General features: G+C 37.9%; 1 protein-coding gene across 1 annotated transcript in view; it reads right to left on the bottom strand.

Moving 5' to 3' along the window:
• Positions 1–277: 277 nt before the first annotated feature.
• The window catches only part of pcp4b (Purkinje cell protein 4b), a 39,605-nt gene continuing 17,452 nt past the window's right edge, over positions 278–22,430 (bottom strand). The window contains exons 2-3 of the mRNA XM_067595768.1: positions 16,295–16,346; positions 278–1,036 (exon numbers count right to left, since the gene is read on the bottom strand). Of these exons, the coding sequence (XP_067451869.1) occupies positions 906–1,036; positions 16,295–16,346 (183 nt within the window). The 3' untranslated portion in view covers positions 278–905. The remainder of the gene's footprint in view (positions 1,037–16,294; positions 16,347–22,430) is intronic.

Below are 22,430 nucleotides of genomic sequence, written 5' to 3'. Positions count from 1 at the left end.
TTGTCGGGTGCTTGTTTCAAAGTGCCTAAAGCTGAGAAGAGCTCAGTGGGAATCAGTCAGTCAGTTAGCCCAGCTCTACATTGAGAAGGTTATCAAGCTGAGAAAGGAATAGATTCAGCCAAGGTCATTCTGAAGTGGTTTCTATTTATAACTTCTGTCATCAGAATACATCAGTAGCACTGTTATCTCTGCAGAGTGTATATTAATTCAATATATCACATATACATACAGCTCCAGGTATTTGTGAATGTTGGTATTAACATGCACCGTACACATGTTCCACACAGAGTCTTTATTTATTCAATGTACACTGATACACAGCTTGATAGTACCATGCAGGCGAGACAAATGCCTCTGGGTGAAATAATCTGTTAGGATGGGATACAGGCTAAGTTTCCTAAAAACAATCTTCACTCTAACATCACTTTTGCTCCATCTACTCACAAAATACAGGTGTTTTTTTTTTGTTTGTTTGTTTGTTTTGGAAACATAGTCCTGAGCAGTACAGAAAGGGATGGTGCAGGTGTAACTCTATGAGGCTGGGATAAGTACAAAAACATATTCTAACACAAACACCAGCTAGACTTCATGATATATGGGACAAATATGGCAGGACAGAAACCATATCTTTACAACTCGTTCAGTAACTCATTTATTGACACAGCAGTCAAATAATAATAATAATAATAATAGTTGTAATTATAATAATAGGATACATAATGAAAATTCACAGACTTGTCATATGATTAACAGGCTATCGCATTCTCTCTCCCCCAAACCCCATCACAACCCCTGGAGTTCCAACAGGTATGAATTTGTTTACATGCAAATGTCACACCATTGTCACTGTGCCATCGTTTCGACCTGCCATCTCTACACACAGTGGCAGAGCGACATGGCGCTCACTAGGACTTCTCATCACGCTTCTTCTTCTGGAACTTCCTGAACTGGGACTGGATGGCGACGGCCGCCTTCTCAGTCTCCGGGTTCTCCATGTCGATGTCGAAGTCCTCTGGGACGTCCGCCTTGGACGCACCTGGAAGGAAAAGGAAATGTTGGATGTGACTCACAGCAGTGTGCAAAGACTGTAGAGATTCACGTGGTCAAGTCAGGTGAATTGACTGTTCACTTAACCCCTCCCCAATCAATCCCGTGTAGATGAGCAACCGTAACAAGGCATGGCAGGCATGTTGAAGCGGTGTTCATGGTGCTCTAGTAGCCATACTCCGAGTTTGGAGGGTGCATTTTTTTAGCCTAACCAAAATCAAAAGCAAAAGTGCAAGGAATGGATTAACTGCCGACTGGCTGACTAGATTACTACCTACAGTAGGTATAAGTGTTACTCATAAGGAGCCAAGGGACACAACAGTGTCTAACATTGTTTTGTTGTGGGGTTAGAGGTCACGGTAAAAAAAAGCCGCGTTCAAGACTAGTACATTCACATTTCCCTACTGTGCAGATGCTATTCATGGACGCTATCAGAGTTTAGGCTAATGTTAGTGGCTCTGTCCTGTTCGGATTTGGAGAAGTTCACTTTCCAGCAACCCCAGCTAGAGTCTTTTCTCTTGTAACATTAACAGTGAAAACATACTGTTTAAAAATATGAACATGTACCCCATGTGTGTTAAGCAGCTGAAATTTAACTTTTTGCCAGTTTATATGCAGCTTTAACCTCATTCTTTTAGTATGATATATGTAACCATTATGTGCTTATTAAAGACCCATTTTATAAGATTCTTGTTTCAAAACAAATCAGCTGGAAACATTAAAAACTCAGCCAGAGACAGTGTTTTCAACTGGCTCATGGGAAACTTTTAATGCTTAATTAGCTTCCTAGTTACTGCTGATAATATCCCTGCAGATGTCATTTCAGATGGTTTAACACATTCTCACTACCTCGGTCTAAAATTAAGGACCCACTGTTTCAAAAATTACTAAGAATTTCAAATGGTAAATCTGTCACCATTATCATTATAAACTGCAAATGTGACATATGAAAGCAAAAATCTTGACACGCATAGGGGAGGGGGTGCTTCACAAATTGTCAGTTGTCTCCTAGAGCTTAGTTGGCAGTGAATATTAAAATAACAAGTCATGTTTAAAAGTATGCACCTGCAGGAAGAAAAGGCACCTTCAAATATAAGTGATTTCTGTTTGTAGAGCAATGGTCAAGGCCAAGGACTTCATGTAGTACAATATTTTTCCACTGTATACAAGGGTCTTAAATGACAGTAACTCCAATTTCATGAACTTGCAAGTGATCATTCACAGCTACTTTCAGAAAACTAATCTCTAATCTAACTAATCTCGACATCAATTCTGTCACAGTAAACCACCAGCGTTTAATTTTTGGGTTGGAAATCTGTAATATAATGTGGTGTGAAACAGTAAAACATCCACTAGCTTTTCTTCTTAACTCCATCCCTCATTATAATAGTGGAGCAGAGCTCTGAGCAGTTGTTGCTAAGGTCAAAGGGCACAGAATAAATTGGACTTCAGTTTTTAATCCTCTCTGGAGCTTAGCCAACGCTGACCAAGAGGTCATGACTGTAATCCCAATAAAAAAACAATACAAGTTGGATTCTACAAGCAGTAGATAAGAAGAGTATTTTATCTTCTGGTCAATGAAGTCCTAAAGAGTGTAGAAGTAAAAGTACAGAAGAATATCTACTCTATTAAACAAGAGAATTTACCTTTAGAGTTAATATAAGTTACAATTTCTTCATGTGATAATTGGATCATATATGTTAAATTGTTAAATTCTATATAAATATAAAATATACAGTGTATGGTTGCAAATACATACACTGTAATATGTAACAATATGTCAAATTCATGTATTCTGAGTCTGTGGCTCCTTACATACATAACGTAGAAAATCAGACCAAACAATATGTGTATTTCTGTAAAGGACCAGTGTGTAGGATTAAGTGGCATCTAGCGGTGAGGTTCGCACTGAATACCACCCCCTCCCCTTCCAAGCGTGTAGGAGAACCTATGGTGGCTCACGAAAAACCTGAAAGGCCCTCTCTAGAGCCAGTGTTTGGTTTGTCCACTTTTGGCTACTGTAGAAACATAGCGGTGCAACATGGCGGGCTCTGTGGAAGAGGACCCACTCCCTATGTAGATATTAAGGGCTCGTTCTAAAGTAACAAAAAAATGATTGTCATTTTCAGGTTATTATACACTAATTAAAACATACTTATGAATATTATATTCCATTTCTGCCAAGCCTGTTCCTCTAGATGCCACAAAATTCTACACACTGCACCTTTAAGTAATATTTCTGAATAAGGGGGAGTGCAAGTATTATTTGTCCAAATAATGAACATTTCATGACTAATTCAACTTTATACTAACATGTTTTTCACATTCATAACCACTAAATCAACTTGTCAAATGGTTATATACATGAAAAAAATAGCAGTACGACTAAAGGATCAAGCCAAACACACTAATCAGTCATGGTGTTGGTTAATTTTTTATTGATTAAAAATGTGTCATCGGCTGTTAATTATTCTCTGAAGTACAGAAATATGTAGCTGAAATGAGAGCAACACAAGCTGTAGGCTATAATGAAGCAGGGATATTCAGGACTTTGAGAGGCCATGACAGGTTAACATTTACTCAAGCAGGCTCAAACGTCTGTCAGAGACAGTTTATGCCACCAAGAATCACAATCAGGAAAAATGACCCATCCACATGTTACTTTGTAATTGTTGTTCTGATTCTGTGATATAGAATTAAGGCTTTAATATCACATATCAATCCACATTGACCATCTGAAGATCAATAAGGTAAGAAATAGTAAGTAAATAACAGTGGTGGAAGTATTCAGATCTTTAAGTAAAAGTACCAATACAGCAATGTAAAAATACTCCATCACAAGTAAAATGCATGAAAAAATCCTATTCAAGTAAAACAACATAAATATTATCAGCTTGATGTAGTTAAAGTATTGCAATAAAAGTAGTGTTTTGGTCCCTCTGACTGATATTTTATTATATATGACATCATTAGATTATTAATACTGAAGCATCAGTGTGTAAGCAGCATGTTACTGTTGTAGCTGCTAGAGGTGGAGCTAATTTCAACTACTTTATAGACAGTTAGCAAGTTTAGTCCAGTGGTTACCAACCTAGGGGTCAGGCCTCTCCAAAGGGTCACCAGATAAATCTGAGGGGTCATGAGATGATAAATGGGAGAGGAAAGAAGAAAAAACACAAATCTGTTTTCAGTTTTTGGAGTCTAATCTTTGATTTTTGGTGAAATATTGGATCATTTGAACATTTATTGAAATGAAGCCATGTGAGAAGTTTAGAGGAAAAAAATCACTGTTTGGTGGAGCTGTTAGCAACTCATAGACATCTGAAATGTGACCCCAACTACACACTGCTTTTTGTAAGACGTCAAAAGCCAAACAGGTTGGAAACCACTGGTTTCATCTTTAACAATGTGTTGTATTTTGAAAGCTTGTTATATTATCCATTGTGTCAATTCTTCATCTGAAAAGTAACTAAAGCTGTCAGACAAATGTAGTGGAGTATAAAGTAGCATCAAATGGAAATAATCAAGTAAACTACAAGTACCTCAAAAATGTACTTAAGTACAGAACTTGAGTAAATGTACTTTCCACCACTGGTAAATAAGAAGTTTAAAACCAACCAATGGCTGTTTTTACCTTTTTATTTTTCATAGTGACTAATAGTTTCTCTCCTAAGCTGAGCATGCCTTTCAACACTCCTGCAATAGATCAATCTGCTCGAGAGCCTACTATAGAGAAACATGTATGACAGACAGCGAGGGAGAGAGAGGAGTACCAAAAGCAGAAAAGCAGAAAAGCAGAAAGGTAACTCATGTATTGACTGTGCAGCTAATCCTTGGGTTCCCTTGGGGCTGAGCTTGAGTACCTCTCTCTTGCTGTTCAAGGAGGAAACACTAACTGCTGTGTCAAGCCGAGCTTTGAATCCTGCATTAATTGATATTGAATTTTCCGCCGCTCTAATGCCTGCTGTTTTCATCCCGGCAGCATTAGCTATTGAGCTATTGTGCCCTCCACCGTGTCAATGCCAGACATGTTCATAATCTTTGTAGTACAAGCTGGTGACATTTAAAAAAAAAAAAAAAAAAGATGTCTGGATTGTCAGACTGAAGAGTGAAGTGCCTTCAGGTGCTGGAAACAATATTGTGATTGTGACAACAGAGCACATGTGACGCTGAAATTTATGTCAAGGAATTGACTATTTATAGCAAATGGTTGAGATCTAATATTCAAAGATTTATTTGTGACATACTCATATTTTCAATTTGTGCAGTGAAAAGCGGGGATGGCAAACTCTAGAGCAGTATGGTTCCCAAAGTGGGTAAAAAATGTCATTCTTTTGTGTATTTTTGATATCATTTCACCATGTTAAAATGAGGTGACATTATGTATTATGTTACATTTTCAGATATATTAAGACAGAAAAAGTAAAAACACCTCAGTTAATGTTGTACATGTTTTCTGGTTTTCATAGTAAAGTGACACGTTCTGTGGCTTGTGAGTGTTTCAGGCACTCAGCAGTAAGGAGGGCTTCCACGACAAAATAGTTCTTATGAAGGGATGCTATGGGAACCACTGCTCTAGACGATGTGCTAAAAGGCTAATGTTCATTAACAAGAATTAGAATAAGTGTGAAAAATAATGATTAGAAAAAAGAATGTACAAATATATTTAATATAAGTATTAAAATGTTAGAGTGTGCATTGTCAGTATTAGACAAATGAAAAATATACATATTTTAGGCAAAAATATGACTGAATCATTAAAAAAAAAATGTACACACTCAGAGACAGAAGCTCTGGACATATTTCATCATCCTAATGGTCTGATAGAAGAAGCTTTTTCTCTCTGTGTGTTGTATTTGTGGATGTACAGAGACGTTTGTTTGCGTGAGCGTAGAAGCTGGAACTGTTCACTTCTGGGGTGTTGAGGCTCCTTCAAAGTCCTACTAGATGCTGGTTCTGCACCTTCTGGTGTAAAGACCAGTTTGTGATATCCCATTAGGATGCTTTTCACAGCACCAGAGTAGAGGGTCTGTGGGTGTCCCTGAGAGATTTGAATTTTCGAAGGTGTTGCCTCGTCTCTCTAACTGACACGTCTGTGTGTGTGGACAATGTCAGTTTCTCTGTGATGTAGACAGTCAGTGAGAGGATGTTGGTCTTGATCCCACATTATAGCCATAAAGAAGATCCGTCTCTAAGCCACCTTTGCTTTTTTACACTGAACCAAACAAAGCCGCCATAATGCCGCCCCGTGTTTTCTTTTACATAGCGTGCCAGCGTTCCGGATTCAGAGGCGTGTCGTGTGACACAACAGTGTCAGCTCCCTGTCCCACCTTGCTGGCTGTCCCTTTTACACAGATGTTGATCCCGCTCTGTGACTATCTCTGTAGCCGGCTTATTGGTAGATCAACTCTGCGTCGCCATTCCGTGTCCGTCACATTAAAGGACAGGTTTACAATTTTTCAAGTCTGTCTTAAAACAGTAGTCAGGTGCTCATATGAACATTGAACCAGGTTTTGCTTGCTGTGACCATTAAAAGATCCCCTTCAAATGCGCTTTCTTCTAATGGCCAGTATGAACAGGAGGAATGATTACAGCAAGGAAAACGTGTCAATGTTGATTTGGTCTCCTGACTGTTGGACAGACTCGAAAAATTGTAAACCTATCCTTTAGCAACTTTGAAAATTTCAGTGACATTTAAGAGTGATCACTTGAAAGCAGCATTTACTCTATATTGTGTATCAGTACGATTGTCAGCATATTTGGTTCAGTCATCAATTATATATATATATGCACCGTTCATGTTTTTGCAACTGTCACAAATGTATTACGCCCAGTTTAATATTTCAGAGGAATCAGATTTATTTGTGTAAAAGAACCATATCATCATCTTGATAGAGGCTTTAAGGCCTGAGAGAAGATTGTCATCAGTTTTTATAAGACAGGAGGCAGTGGCTGAATGTGACAATGACGTATCATTTTCCTCAGGTTGAGGATTCATCTCTTCCCCGACACACACACACACACACACACACACACACACACACACACACACACACACACACACACACACACACACACACACACACACAACAGATTACCAAACCTATTACCTCTGGCAGCACTTTCAGTGTCCCCATCTTCACCTAATGGGAGTGTAATATCTGCTGTCAGAGTGCCATTTTGGATCATCTTGTCTTTGTATTCAGTGAGGAAGAGAGAGATGAATTTATTTATGGTGTTGTTTTGTGGTACAGTATCTGCTGAGATCGAAGTCTTAATGCCACAAGGTCTGAGGCCCAAGAAGATTTATTTTCTTCAGACATGACTTTCCTGCATGTTGTTGCCAACTTTATCCACAGTTTAGATGGAATGGGTTCATAAGTGACATGATAAGATCATCCTTGGTTGGCTGTCTTTCAAAATGTCTTTTAAAAGCTGCTCTGAAGCCCAGTGAAAGCTGGGACGTCTTATTGATTTCACTGCTTAAAACCAGTTGAGCCATGAGAGGGATTTGTTGAAGCAGGGGACGAGACGCATTAAAGAAGGACTTTTAGACTTTGAGACAAGAGAGACAGATCATGGAAAGTAGAGTGTAAGTCTGTTTTAAGGGTGTAATGTTTTACACAATATATGGACATCTATAGTATTTGGGCTTAAGATGCTGCAGTGTGTGATGTATTATTGGTAACTGAGAAAAACGCTACACATTTTCACCTTATAATGAATAAAGCAGCACCGTTGCTTCGGAGACACAATTTCCCCAATTCACAAATATGCAAATGGTATTTTTTGAAATATTGTGTTTATGTTCTTTCTTTTCAAAAATATCTGTTTTAGTTGTTTGCATTATAATTATTCACTCACTCGCCACTTCATTAGGTACGCCTGTGTAATCTACTACAATCCAATACAACAGCTCAGCCATAAATTCTACATTTATGACGCTTATACATTTTCAGTTTTTGTTGACATTGTCAGAAAGGTGATAATTGTACTTTATGTTTATTATTGAGGTCATAGTGGGTGATGGTGTCCTGGAGTGCATTATATTGAAAGGTGTTCCTAATATTCCTCCTCATGTATGTTACTGGAGTGGACAAAATATTAGGAACACCATTCAATATAATGCACTCCAGTACACCACCACCCACCTCGACCTCAATAATAAACATAAAGGAGAATTATCGCCTTTCTGACAAAATCGGCAAAAACTGAAAATGTATTTATGAAAATAAGTTGTTGTATTGGATTGCATTGATTGCACAGGTGTACCTAATAAAGTGGCCGGTGAGAGTATGTGGCAGAAATAAAGTATAAACCTGTGGTGACATTGAAACACTGGACCGCTCATGACAGCTCCTTGACTGTTGCTGAGGTAGACCTGCATGAAATGGATGAATGTGAAGAAATGTGAAATTTAGCTTTAAAATTGTGACATATTGCTTCAAGTTTGACAATCATTTAAGTTATTAAGTAAAAATACAAAATATTTTGTGGTTAAAGCTGTGCAAATGTGATAATTGGTTGCTTTTCACAGTTTTGTGAGAGTTTGATGTCATAAATGAATGCGTAAAATTGAAAATTATCAGATGAAGTAAGCCGCTTCAAAACCTGTGGTGGGTATTTGTAATGTTTGGCATTTTATTTACTAAACACTTAATATATTAAGTGATTAAATAGCGAGCTTTGATTGTGAATGAAAAGTGTGAATACAACATCAAAATGAAAATAATTATTAGTTGCTGCTGCCCTAATTGCTTTTCATAATATGAAAAAATTGAGATGCATTACATTGCATTTATTTTCAGTGAGTCCTCTGTTCATTTATAAGTACACTCTATTTGTGTTTCAAAGTAGACAGATCTCATGGCAGAAGTCCCTTTGCATTGCAAAGTTTGCATGATTTTTTTCTTTAACACAAACCCAGCACTCCAAATTAAATTGCAATCAGTGTTTTGGGCTCGCCAGTTAACAAACTAATAATGTTACTTCTGTTAACAAGCTTATAAAAAATGTTTTTATAAGCTTGCAGCCACATTTCAAAACCACTGGCATATTAAAGAGGTGAATGTGAATGACGATGAAAGTAAACAATAAAGGTAAGTGCATTCTGGCATGAAAGACATGACCTGCGTTACGTGGCGAGAGCAGCGTCTGCAGCACTCAACTCTGCAAATGAATCTCCACACAAAAAGGACAAAACATGCATTCTATAGCAGATGGACTGACCTCCAAGTTTAATACTTTAGATGTACTGTATGTGTGCGTGAAAATGGCAATTTCATCTTTTTTTGATTTAAATTCAAAGGGATGCTTCAATTTCACAAAAAGGAACAAAAAGTACAAACCACCTTATGTAGTACAGGATTGTTCATGTATGTTATTGTTTGGTGCTATGACAACAGCCGAGTTTGACAAATCATCATGATTTAGTGTCTAGGACTTTGGTACCAAGCAGTTACTATAGCACTTTATTTCTATATTTTTACACAAAAAGACAGACTTACACATTTGATACACATATGTCAGGTGAAAAGTAGCTGTTACCCTTCAAAGCTGAAGAATCAGAACTCTAAGGCATTGCGCATGTTTTCAGAGGGTACATGAGTGTTTGAGCACGTGCACATGCAAACCTACATCTATGGTGTGTAAGTAGAATGCATGTGCATGTTTAGGTGGGTAGGAGTGTGTGTGTGTGTGTGCAAATGAGCTGCCAGTGTTTGTTTCTAGTTGAAAGTCAGTTTTTGAAAGTCAAGAAAACATCAACGATCCCTAAGGCCTTGAAACACCAAAGGGGCAGCAAAGCGTGAGAGAGACCATAGCAATCAATACACAAATACACATGAAGGACCACCTCTGCATTGATTTGTGCTGTGCGCTTAGGTTTTCAATGTGTGTCAACTTTTACTTTGCTTTGGGGAGGAAGTGTCTGTGTAGTGTCTGTGTAACCTACTTGGATGTGGTGGCACATTTGAAAAAAAAAAACCCAAAAAAACAGATAATGTGGGATGTTCAAAGACCTGCTGAGGAAATGTATAGTTTCAGCTCTTTCTAGCATCGACAGCTTCTGAAACAGTGAAAACGGTGTGCATTTACTAACAATATCTGACAGAATAAGATGAATTCATCATGGCTATAATTGAGTACAGTAAAGCTAATTAAAAAGTGCGCAGAAAATGGGTCATCTTCACTTTGAGCGCTTGTTGCAAGCTAATTATAAAAGGATGACTTTGATCTCTAAGGTGAGCCAATTTGCAATTACGCCTGTGCCTCTTTGAAGCGAGGGGGGAGGTGCTGTTGGCGAAGCAGATTTCACATTGTTCTTTAAAGGGGACCTTTAATGCTTTTCCTTATTTTCAATCATATATATATATAATGTCACAATGTCTAATGTTCATATTAAACATGGCCACAGTGCCAAATAATTTGGTAAACGTATGTAGAAGTAATCGATGTAAGCAAAAAGCACCGGCTTCAGACTGCTCTGAAGGCTCAGTTTCCAACTGTTTTTTCTACTTTCAGCCTGAGTCGACATCGGCTTGTGACGGATTTCTTTATATGGTCATCTGCTCCACACACAGTGCACAAGTTCACTGCTCCACTCCACTAACATTATGGCATTTTTCCACTGTTTTGGGGGTTGTCACACTGAGCCATGACTTGAGTTGAGCTGGCACGCTGAGAGTGTTTTTCCATCACACAGCAGGAGGTGCCTGGTGGAGGTGTGCTGGTCATCCACAGCTCTTCATCAAACATTACAAACATATTCCTCCCTGCATTATTTCTAACTGATCCGCTGAACAAAGAGCTCCAAATAGCTCCATATCGTGTTATGTTGATTATTTTTTAACACCGCTAACGAAGCTCTGCTAATTCAGTGAGGAACATGTTTAATTCCCTGTAATTTTTTACAATAAAAGTCTCCAATTATTTAGTCAAAAAATAATGAAATGTTGGGTTTGCATCGGCGGCAACTTGACATGACTCTGATATGGCTTCTGGAAAGCTGGCCAATAAGAACAGAGTAGGCTCATTGGGAGGGGGGGCTTAAAAAGACAGGAGCCAAGACTGCATGTTAGAGACAGAGGCTGAACTGAGGGGCTGCAAGAAGAACCAGTATAAGATAAATAAGTTTTATTAAGAGTTTTTTGAACTATGAATCATGCAAAGCTACTCTAGTGGAGTCCCAGAATAAAACTATAGAGCTGTAAATGAGCATAATAGGTCCTCTTTAGTTATACTCTACAAGTGTAACATTTATATGAAGAAAGGAGCAGTTTTTATCTGTAATGTCCTGCACAAATGAGCGGATGATTTTTTTCCCCATACGATAGTATTATAAGGATTACCAAGTGCTATCCTTCAGTGTTTCTGTTAGTGTGGTTTGTTTGTACAGTATGATGTTAAGCTGTAGTAAGCCTGTACTGCCCCAGCTGTTGCAGTGACGGGGACAGTCTGTGTTGTTATTGGACTCATATGGTCAGTGAACATATGGAGCATATGGCCCAAATACACAACATCTGGACTCTAACCATGTTGTCCAATGTCACAGAAGATGACTAACAGGCTTTTTAGGAGCAGAGGATGGAGCTTGTGAGGGTGCTTCAATCAGTAGTGGAAATTAACAAAGTACATTAACGTATGTTCTATATTCAAGTACAGTTTTCAGGTATTTGCTTTTATTCTATTACACTGCAGTTTGAAATATTATATTTTTTATTTGATAGCTATAGCTCTTACACTGTAAAAAAAAAAAAAGTAAATCTGCATACAGTACAATGTGTGGTAAAATTTCAAACATCATTTTTCATACTTTTCACATTTTTGAAGAATATTATTGAGTGTCTATAATTGCACAGTTAATGTACAATTAATGGCTGTTTTTAGATGTTTCTGCCATTAATTTATAAATTCTATAATTCCTCAAAGCAGTCAATCTGTCTTTTACAAATGAGATCAACACTTGTCATGCACATGAATTTATTTTTTTCACAACGATTTGGGAGTAAAAACACACCAAGAAATTTATGTTACATTCAAATTTCATAATGAAAAACAACCCCTACAGATTCTGAATTTTAGATATGCATCATATAGCTTATAGCCTGTGGCTTATAAAATATGATGCATTGTTAAAAATACCCAACATTATATACTGTAATTTATTTAATCAAGGTTAGTATTCAAGTAATGGCAGGATGTAAGTTAAGTTCTCCCAGCTACACAGATGGTGCTGAAGCTGAAGCCGCTGGTGGCTCCACCCATCAACGGATGCTTCAGCTGGGTTTAGAATACTCTTTCAGTACTAACGTTGACCAAAAATGGCCCCGTTCACCAGTAACAGCAGATTATCCGAAGTGAATCCCAGTTGTCTCTGATGAAAGCTTCTACAACTACCCAGTGTAAAAATAGTAACTATTTGTTTGTGCGCTCTAGTGGGGGAGGAGTCATGCTAGTAACCCCTCTACCTCATCGAGCCACCATTTCAGGCCCGCCCAAAAACTCCTTAACACAGAAATGATGAAAAATAGTTTAATGCTCAAACTCACAATTCAGTACCACATAGTTCAGTCTTTTCATGTTTTCAGCAATTACTTTTTATCATGTATAATATGTTTAAAAATAAATCTCTGATTTTTCTTTATACAGACTTTAAGTTCAGTTAAGTTAAGTTAAGTTAAGTTAAGTTAAGTTAAGCTAAGTTAAGTTAAGTTAAGGTACTGTCAGTAAAACACAACAGCACTTCCTGCATGTTTCTCAAATTGAAAGCCTGACAGGTTTTAGGATTATACAATGGAGTCACCTTTTTCTTTCTACACTTGAGGTGAATAAAGGCCCTGACTACTATTTGACAATTTACAGTAAAGTAGTAAAATTAAGTCCACCGCAACCAGCTATAACGTGTGAGTGTTTCTGATACATGAATGGATCACTAATAATAATCGAAACAATTTAACACATATAATAACACCGTAAAATAATGTATAAAATAATTTAGATATGTTTTGATGTTTTTGCACTTTTTCTCATATAATTTTTTGAATGCAGTGCATTAACTTGTAAGAGAGTATTTTTACACTGTGTTATTACCACTTTAACTTAATAAATGGATCTTCCACCACTGATTTTAACATACAAAGCAACCTGTTTTCTTTATTTCTCCCTTATTTTCTTTCTTTTATCATCAAGAATAAACATCATCACAACAGCACTGATGGTCCCCAGACATCTCTAGCACAGTTTGTATTGTTTGTCTTGAGGTAAACATGATGCAGTGGAGTGGAAAAAAAGTTTGATTCAACTGCATCCACTTGATAAATATTCAGTCTTGCACAGTTATCTTTACAATAAACATTTCCATACTCCAGTTCCCCCGTTACTGCTGTTATCAGGTAAGCAGCCTCTGCTGCATCACTGAGGTCCGTCACAGTTGCAAGTACGGTTCAAAATGAGTCCTGCTTCCAGCGGATATGAATATTTCTCTCTCTCTCTGGCTGTCCTTGAGCCTGTGAGAGATTGTCACTAAAGACTGTGTTCTGCTGTTTGCTGGGGGTATGCAGAGTGGGCAAGAGTCAATAACAGCGTCACTCCCTCCTCACCCACTCTAAGAGCTCTCTATGTCTCTACGTATTGAGAGACACGCTTCAGACACACCGGTAAAGCACTTTTTCCAGGAATCAAATTAATTGTCAAGGTCAGACAACCAAGGACTCTCTTGTTGGGGGTGTGTGTGTGTGTGTGTGTGTGTGTGTACCACAGCTTTTCCTTCACTTTCTCTTCTTATTAAGTGAATAGAAAGGTAGACCTGAACCCTAAAGGCAGTGAAAAATTAGTCTCCTGCAACATGGCGTTTCACTGCGGCCGACTGCTTCATGTAATCTGGATCCCATTTAATTGTAGTTGGTGAATAATGTTGCTGAACGGTGACTCTGTTTAATAGAGCAATTTATTTTTTTCAAACAGGCTCAGTGGCAGCCTCCACCTGGTTTAAAGCTTCCTTCAGTCACAAATTATGTGGCATTAATTCTAACATGCTTTCCCAGCAGGTTATTGGCTGTTTAAAACACATCTGAATCTAAGATAGAGGATATTTTATTGCTATTTGAGATGGACTGTTTAAGAAATTAGAAAATGAAGAGAATGAATAAGATGATGAGATCATTTAAAATTGATTTTATTCTTTTAGACTTTTATAACTTTATCCCCTCCTTTATTACACTTTTGTTCTCTTATATCTATTTTAGAAGTCACAGCTGCCTGTCTGACATTTGGGAGGGCCAACTGTTTTTGACCTCTTCAGATTGAGAGTCTGTAGAGTTGTTGTTATTCACCTCTGTGCTCAAGGTTGTGTAATACTTAAAACTTTGTATTTGACTGTTTTAATAAATACACTAGTCAGCTGCATGGTCATTTGAATGTCAATTATCCCTGAATACAAACATACTTCAACAAGTTTTATACTGTGAATCCAAATAAAATTGAAAAATGAGTTCAGAATCTGTCTAATACAAAGTTGAGGATGGCCCAGTAAAGTTTGGTTTTGCCATGTCCATGGTCTTTTGCTTGTGGAAGAAGAAAATATTGAGCATGGGGGTGAACACTGGGAAAAAATGCATTAAATGGGTAAAATTATTGATTCACTGGGCTGAGTCAATGTCAGACAGCTGTCTCTTACAGTACTCTGATGTTGATTTTACATGCTGAGTTAGCTACAAAACAGCTGATGAAGGGCCAACAGTGATGGATCCATAAAGAATCATCAGAGGGGAAATACAGCATCAGCAAAAGCTCAGTTTTGGATAAATGGGAACGTGTGACTCTGTTACTGTCATTTAAAGTGACTCTGTGTAGAAATGCACCAACTGTAGCAGCACCATTACACTCCAAAATCACTTTTAAATTAAGTCTTTTTACATCAATATTTCTACACATCAGGTAAGACATTTGATGTTTAAGTTAGTTTCTAATCAATCACATTTCTATGAAAAATCTGTAAGTTTGTCAAGGATTTAATTTCATGCTTGCACTACTCTGACTAATTAAACCTCTTTCCATGCAGTAATTATCCACACACTTATTGAATAAAGTGCAAAGTACACTGATGATTATTTTATAAAATATTTCTCCATCACTCTTCGTGCTTCCATCTCCAACAGTGATGTGATGCTGAGTCAGGGCGACACACCAAATCACTGCCATGATTTAGAGGAGGTGAAAGCACAGGAGATATTAGTTTTCTTGTTGAGGCCTTTATTTGCTGTGCTGTGATAGGTTTAATGACAGAAAGCTCAACAATAAACATGATTTGTAATGCACTTGGTGCATGGAGCCGATCTTTATTTCCCCCAGGACTGAACGGATGCAGGCAGCCTGTCTTTGCTCAGGGAGGCAATCATCAGAGACTTGGATTTACGCAAGCTGATGGTCATCTCAGTTTTGTCTCCTGGTGTCTGTATTATTTTATCCAGTTGAGTCAGGACATTAAAGCTGAGAGCAAGCCTTGTTAAGAAAACTGTAACTGCAGCACATACCCTGTGAAACAAACTTTATTAGCAACGTTGATTTGCCATCATGTGCTGAAGATTCCCGCAGTAAGCAGTATTTTTATTTTGAACAAACCTCAGTATAAATGGCTCAGCTCCCAAGTTCATGCGCTCATGCAACACAGTCATGACTTGAGGGTATAGCATATGACAGAGATGCAGAAAACTGATCAAAATGACAAATTAACTCATTCAAATTCTTGTTATGAAATTAGCTCTATGTCATGTCGTTGATGACATGACACACTGAACTCTTGAGAGACAGAGATAGGATCTGACACAAAGCCTTGAGGTCAGGTACTCTCTGCGTGTGTGTGTGTGTGTGTGTGTGTGTGTGTGTGTGTGTGTGTGTGTGTGTGTGTGTGTGTGTGTTTGTAGACTCCGATGGCAGCTGTCCTTCAACCCCTGTTACTGTCAGTCATGCCTTTTAAAGCTCATGTACTGTAAACTCTGGTCCACTTACCCTCTCACCCTCTGTTTGCTGCAATCATTCTCTGCCTTTTTTCTGTCTCCCTCAACATCAGTTTTACAGCTTTTTTTTTTTTTTATTGAAAAATTGTTCAAAAGTTTAAAATGCTTGTTCTGTTTCCTGCTTCATTTTGGACTTCTTTTTTTGATGGGTGTCTTGAACACAACATTGTTGATTTGAAAGTAAATCATCATGTACTTCATGCAAACACAGATTTTCAGATTTTTTTTCTTACCTTGTCCTCCAGATGTCTTGTTGTTGCCAGCAGTTGCTCCAGATCCTTGTCTCTGCAACACAAAAATTATAACACACAAAAAAAGTGAATTCGTTTTTCTTTTTTCTTTTTGCACAGTTAATTTTCTTCCAGCTGAAATCCACAAGACAGTGGACGATGATCCTGTCATCATACCCATGAAAGCCGACTTACATGCAACTGCTCTGTGCCCTTTACTAATTAAGTCTTGTCCTCATGATTGTTCTGACATTTACTGGGGGCTGAGCTGCCACCTAATCTGCTAGCACGCTCTGCAAAGCCTCCACTCTGGAGTATTTTAGCCTGTGGGGTCCCCTTGTTGTGACCAAATGAGCCGGACAGAGGAGACCCTGCACATTGTGACAGTAAAAAAGACCTACAGACAAAATGTGTACATTATGACCAGGAGTGACACAAAACCTGAGGTGTCACTGTTAACTATGCTACACTACAGAGGTCAAAGCGGCTTAGTTTTCTTGTCATCATGTGTGTTTTTTATAGGAAATATGATGTGTAATTCAATTTTCTTAGATTTTCATTCAATTTTTTTTTTGAAGACCTGTCCACCATTTCAGCTTAGAATAAGGACTTGAAATGGAACCAGATTTTCATAAAAATTCAAGTAGCAGAAGAATATATGTGCATACACAGATTATATATTACCGTGTTATGAACGGTTTCATTCAAAGAAACCATATAACGGTTTTAGAGGAAAAAATGGTGGTAATAATCATAGACTAGAGTTGCTACTTCACCCTCATTTAAATTCACTAGCACATTACAGGATTCAGAGGTGTTAAAAACAGACAGACTAATGGATGTAAATGAGAAATCCACCAACAAAAGAACCAACAATCTCCTGAAGGAAAAGTGACTTCTTGACAGAGAGAGATACATAATTGTACATAGCCGCACTTCGTTGATGTACATAATCATTACTTTACACACTGATGCAAAAACATTTATCCTAAATGTCAACTCATTATTCTACAGCCATTTATTTTTGCCATGCCATATTACCTCTGTACTACAAAATCACTCGCTTTCCTCTATTAAGCTGCAAATAGGCAGTGATCTCCAGAGAAATAACACATGGAGCTGCTGTGTTAATGTATGTCGCTCCTCATGTCTTTTAAAATGTGCGTGTTTGTGGATGTGCACTTAAAAATAGCAGCTTGAAGTTTTTCACCTCATAATATGATATCTGTTGATTCTCTTTACATCATGGCTAACGCGGCTTTTGCATTTATAGTGTAAATTACTTCTTGTAATCCATATTTTTAAAATGTTAGGCAGTTTCTTTCAAAGACGGCAGTTGTTTTTTTCAAAAAATGGATTAATTTTGGAATAATATCCCTCCAGGTCTGCAGAGTTCACACAGGTGCCGACAGCATTAGAGGCGTGAAAAGAGTGAAGCAGATATTGCGTTGGAGGGGAGAACAGGAGTGACACTACATCACAACGAGCAGATTAGACAAAGCTATTCTTGGAACCATATTATAGTCCTGCTTTTAATATGCGGTAGAGCAAGAGGAAGGATATCACAGGCCATGATAAAGAGAACGGAGAAGAAAGAAAACGAGCAAGGATGGACTGAGGAAAGGAAGTGAGGAGGAAATGTGGTGAGAAGTTACATCATAAGCCTCTTATTAATCACACAGCATTCAGGTGGCAGTGGGTAGACATGGACTTTAAGCTGCGTATTATTTGTTTCTGGTTCTCTCTCGCAAACAGAAACTATCAGACATTTTATGAATATAAATTGTAAACACATAGAACATAGCTCTAAAAGGCTCACTGAAAATGACCAGTATTTAATTATTATGCATATAAGGTAGTGGTTAAATTCAGAATAGTGATTGTCAGATTACACTGAATAAATCTCCTTCTTATCAACTAATTTCTGTCTGCAGTTTGATCCCTTAAAGCCTTTTTCCTTTAAATACGGCACAAAATCTGCCAATGCAGTAGGTTTTAGGACATTTTACAGAAATGATGGTGAAATTTCGAAAGAATCTAATATACTAATATGTAATTTGACAAAACAACAACAAAACAACACACTGAGGATTTTTCTGTCAGTTAAAGAATTATAAAGAGTCCAATTTATTAAGATTTTTTTGCAAATTAAAAACTATAAACCCAAATATAATGAACAGGTACTTATCAACTAAACCAACTTAACACTTTTTTTTCTTATAAGTGGACCAAATTACACCACCCTTTGTATGAAATGCCCTAAAAATTAACCATTAAATACCGTAACTGTAAAGTACACTAAAAATTTCCAGGAAGTAAGTATTAACTTAAAGAATCTGATGTAATTATCTTACCGCTCTGACAGATTTTTCCACCTGTTTTACGAAAATAATTATACTGCTCACCACAACTATAAACCTGATAGCATCAAATGATCCTCTTATTTGCTGCCCGTGATAATTAATTCAGCATTCACTATCCCTGTTATAACTGATGTCCCAAGGCCTGTGTTTGGGACCGCCTTGGTGGCCCATTTATCTTCACAGCCGCAACCAAAGAGCAGGTGGGATTCAGTGGAGAGAGGAAGCGCAACAACTTCAACACTCCAACACTCTGTCACTGCCACGAACCTTACAAACACATTCAATATGTACATAAATTTAAAAGTGGGCCCCCCAGAGGAAACTGCTCCCTTATGGAAACTCTCAGAAAGTGCTCAAACAAGATAGTGATGTAAAACTGATATTTTTAATAGCATTTTTGTTGTGTTTATGGTTTCCATCTCAAACCACACACCATGTTAGAGGAGGTTAGAGGCTTGAGAGTCCCCATACAATCAATGTGTGTCAATTTGAATGTGCCGGTGTTTGTGGAGGTGAAAAAAATATCTCTCATATGAAATTATTGCAAGAATTACAGTGTCACTCTCCTTATCACAGACTTGCACAGTTTATTGCTGTCTGGCAGGTTGTCAGCTTGTGTTTTCATATGCACAGCCTGGGTGGGAGCTTTGTTGATTTTCCTATAATGAAGAGAAGGATGATGAGAGGACAGGAGAGAAAAGGAGAGCAGGATCAATACCTCCCTCTGCAGTTAAGATGTACTTGTAAACATTGGCATTGGGGAGATAAATGACCTGAACCAATTCTCTGACTGTCTCTTCTTGTCTGGAGAAAGAAAAAGGAAATGCGGGAAGAGTGGTAGAGACAGGACTGCAGCAATTTGGCTTCCAGTCTTGGCCTGAAGTCAAATAAGTTTCTAGGATGTTAATGACTAGAAACCAGATTCCAAGACTTTGAAACACCTTTTTTTTTGGCTCCTACCAAGAGTTAGGTGAGAAGGTGGATACCACTCTCATGTCTGTATGTTAAGTATGAATCTACAGCCATGAGACAGTTAGCTTAGCTTAGCATAAAGACTGGAAATGGGGAAACAGCTAGCCTGGCTCTGTCCAAAGGTAAAAAGAAACCTGCCTACCAGCACTTCTAAAGTTCACTAATTTACACTAATTTACACTTACAATTTACATTTTGTTAGTTTGATCTGTAAAACGAAAATGTAAAAACAACAATTTGTGGATTTACAAGCCTCCAGCAAGTCACTGCACCCGGCCAAGAAATAGTTCCCATGAAACCACAAATTGTTATTTTCACCCTTGAGTTTTTGTGTGGATTAAACAAACAAGATACATCATTGTACATCGTTGCCAGTGGGCTGATTTTTTTACCTTTGGAAAGAGCAATGAAATCAATCTTTGGCAAAAAAAAAAAAGCAGATAAGCGTATTTCCCAAAATGTCAAACAATAATAATTGATCAATTGATGTTTGATATACAGCAACACTTGAGTATGAGGAGACAGAAAAACTGTATCAGCTCTGTGTGATCCTTCATATTTTTTGTCTTGTTTTTGTGAAGCACTTTGTAAACTCTGTGAAAGGAGAGTGCTGTGTAGGTAAGGCTTATTATTATTTAATTGTATTTCAATCAAGCATTTCATATTTCACTCCATTTTGAACAAATTCAGAAGGAAAGCACTGGGGGTTCGGCATGGTAACAAAACAGAGAAAGGAAATGGTTTCATTTAGGTAGCGTGTAGCCAGCTGGCTCCTGGGGGATTTAGCTCCAGCTTCTTTCACCGCAACCTTTTCACAGCTATTCCCCTCTCGTTCAAAGGTTTCCAATTTGGTCATGTCAGAAGGGTTTCCATGCTTTAATAGCTGAGGAGTCGAGAAGGCATCGTGCTATGTGTCCTCTTTTCTGAGCTTCTCTTTCTGCATTATTAATCCAATGCTTTCAATGAATTTCAAACAGCGTGTGCTGAGCTTTGATGCTGGGGAGAGGGATGGGTGGTGAAGGGGTTTGAAGTGTCCTCGCGAGCTCATAGCACAACACACCCGCGCCTTTTGGGAAGACACATCTAATTTGAGGCTGGTCTTTGATGCAATTCTGAATTTTGTAAAAAAAAAAAAAAAAAAATTGAAAAATCCTTACTTGGAGACACTTATAGATGTATGCATGCAACAGTGAAGTTTATGTTTACCTGTCAGGCAAATCACAACGATACCCGTGCTCTCCTTTCATTTGCCTGTCAGGAAAGAACCTGAAGTGAAACGACTTATCAAATTGCTTTGTGGTGTTTCACATAACAGTCACACAGCTGAGCTCTCAACCAGCCCCCCTGCAGCTCCAAACAAATATCAGAGCCAGATAAGAGCAGTGTTTTGTTCTTCCCTGTTACTAATCCAAGTTCAAAGGGAAGCGCTCAGTCTCTCCATCAGCCTCTTGTAATGGCCATGAAATGAACTGGTGCCTGCACTGGAACTACAGAAGCTGCTCCTTCAAAACCGATAATGTGCCTCCCAAAAAACTAGCCTCGGCTGAGCGAGGGAGAGTAGAGCGATCGGTCCACGGGGCACTGTATCAGCGCTCTCTGCAAATAAAACTGCCCTCCAGCTCATCTGGTTAAGTTATTCATGGTTGCTTTTGGAGATATCATGTTGCAACATTGCAGCATCGTTGCAACATCAATTAATATTATGTTCCACAGGCACAAACCACTGCAAAGGCTATATACTGTAGTTCAGCATTTACATCATTTTACCGTTCCCATGAATAGTTTCAAAAGTATAAAATATCAGCGTGATCCATTTCTCAAAGACAAATGGTCTTTATGTTATGATTCTTACACATTCATACCGGAGTCACTGTCCTGTCATGCTCGTGTGTTGTTAAATAGCAGCTGTTGTTAAGTGATAATTTTGTATCTTAAAAAATGCATCAACTAAAAGGTTTGTCCTTATTAATAGTTTGGTGAGCAAGAGGCGGAAATGATTCATCTCTTTGCTGATTTGAATTGTTTTTGTTGAGTTCAGTACAAAGATTTACAGTGAATTTGAAGCAGTTATCGCAGTTAGAACACATTCAAACATCAGCAAGCGATCACACATGGTGTTCTCCTAGTTTACTTCAGTTTTGGATTATAATGAGTAGGAGTTCAAATGATGGTTATTTTAATTATTGATTAACCTACCGATTATATTCGACCTATTCGATTACAGTCGTTTGATATATAAAATGTCAGAAAAAAGTCAAAAAGGCACGATTTCTTCACCACATGTCATAAAATTGCTTGTTTTATACATTTAACAGTCCAAAACTTAAAGATATTTAGTTTATTATCACATAAGACAAAGGAAAACAGCAAATTCTCACAATTTAGAGGCTGGCACAATGTTTGGAATTTGTGAAATATCTTAACTGGTTAATCAATAATTATTTGTAGAAGTTATTTTTTTGTCAATCACCTAGTTCAAACTGAATTGTGTATCCTTGAAGATTGTGTTAAAAATGCCTACACCTCTAGAGCATGATTGAAATGTTTCATAAAACCAATAATTGTAGATTTTTGTTCACCCACACAGTAGATAAGCCTGAGTAAAAACACTCGGACCTACAAAATTGGAGTGAACATGACAGCAGGACTCTGTGGAGCCATTAGAAACCTCTGAATCTCTCCTCTGAGACAACATCACTGCAAGAGCTACTTGGCCATGACAATCACAATGTTACACTCAGAACAGGGTCTGCAGGGTTTAACAGGTTACAACTTGGCTTAAAATACAAGACGCAACTTGAGGT

The sequence above is a fragment of the Thunnus thynnus genome, chromosome 7, assembly GCF_963924715.1.
Source record: "Thunnus thynnus chromosome 7, fThuThy2.1, whole genome shotgun sequence".
Classification (NCBI taxonomy): Eukaryota; Metazoa; Chordata; class Actinopteri; order Scombriformes; family Scombridae; genus Thunnus; species Thunnus thynnus.
Note: the sequence above shows the minus strand (reverse complement) of the source record. Positions and strands in the feature narration are given on the sequence as shown.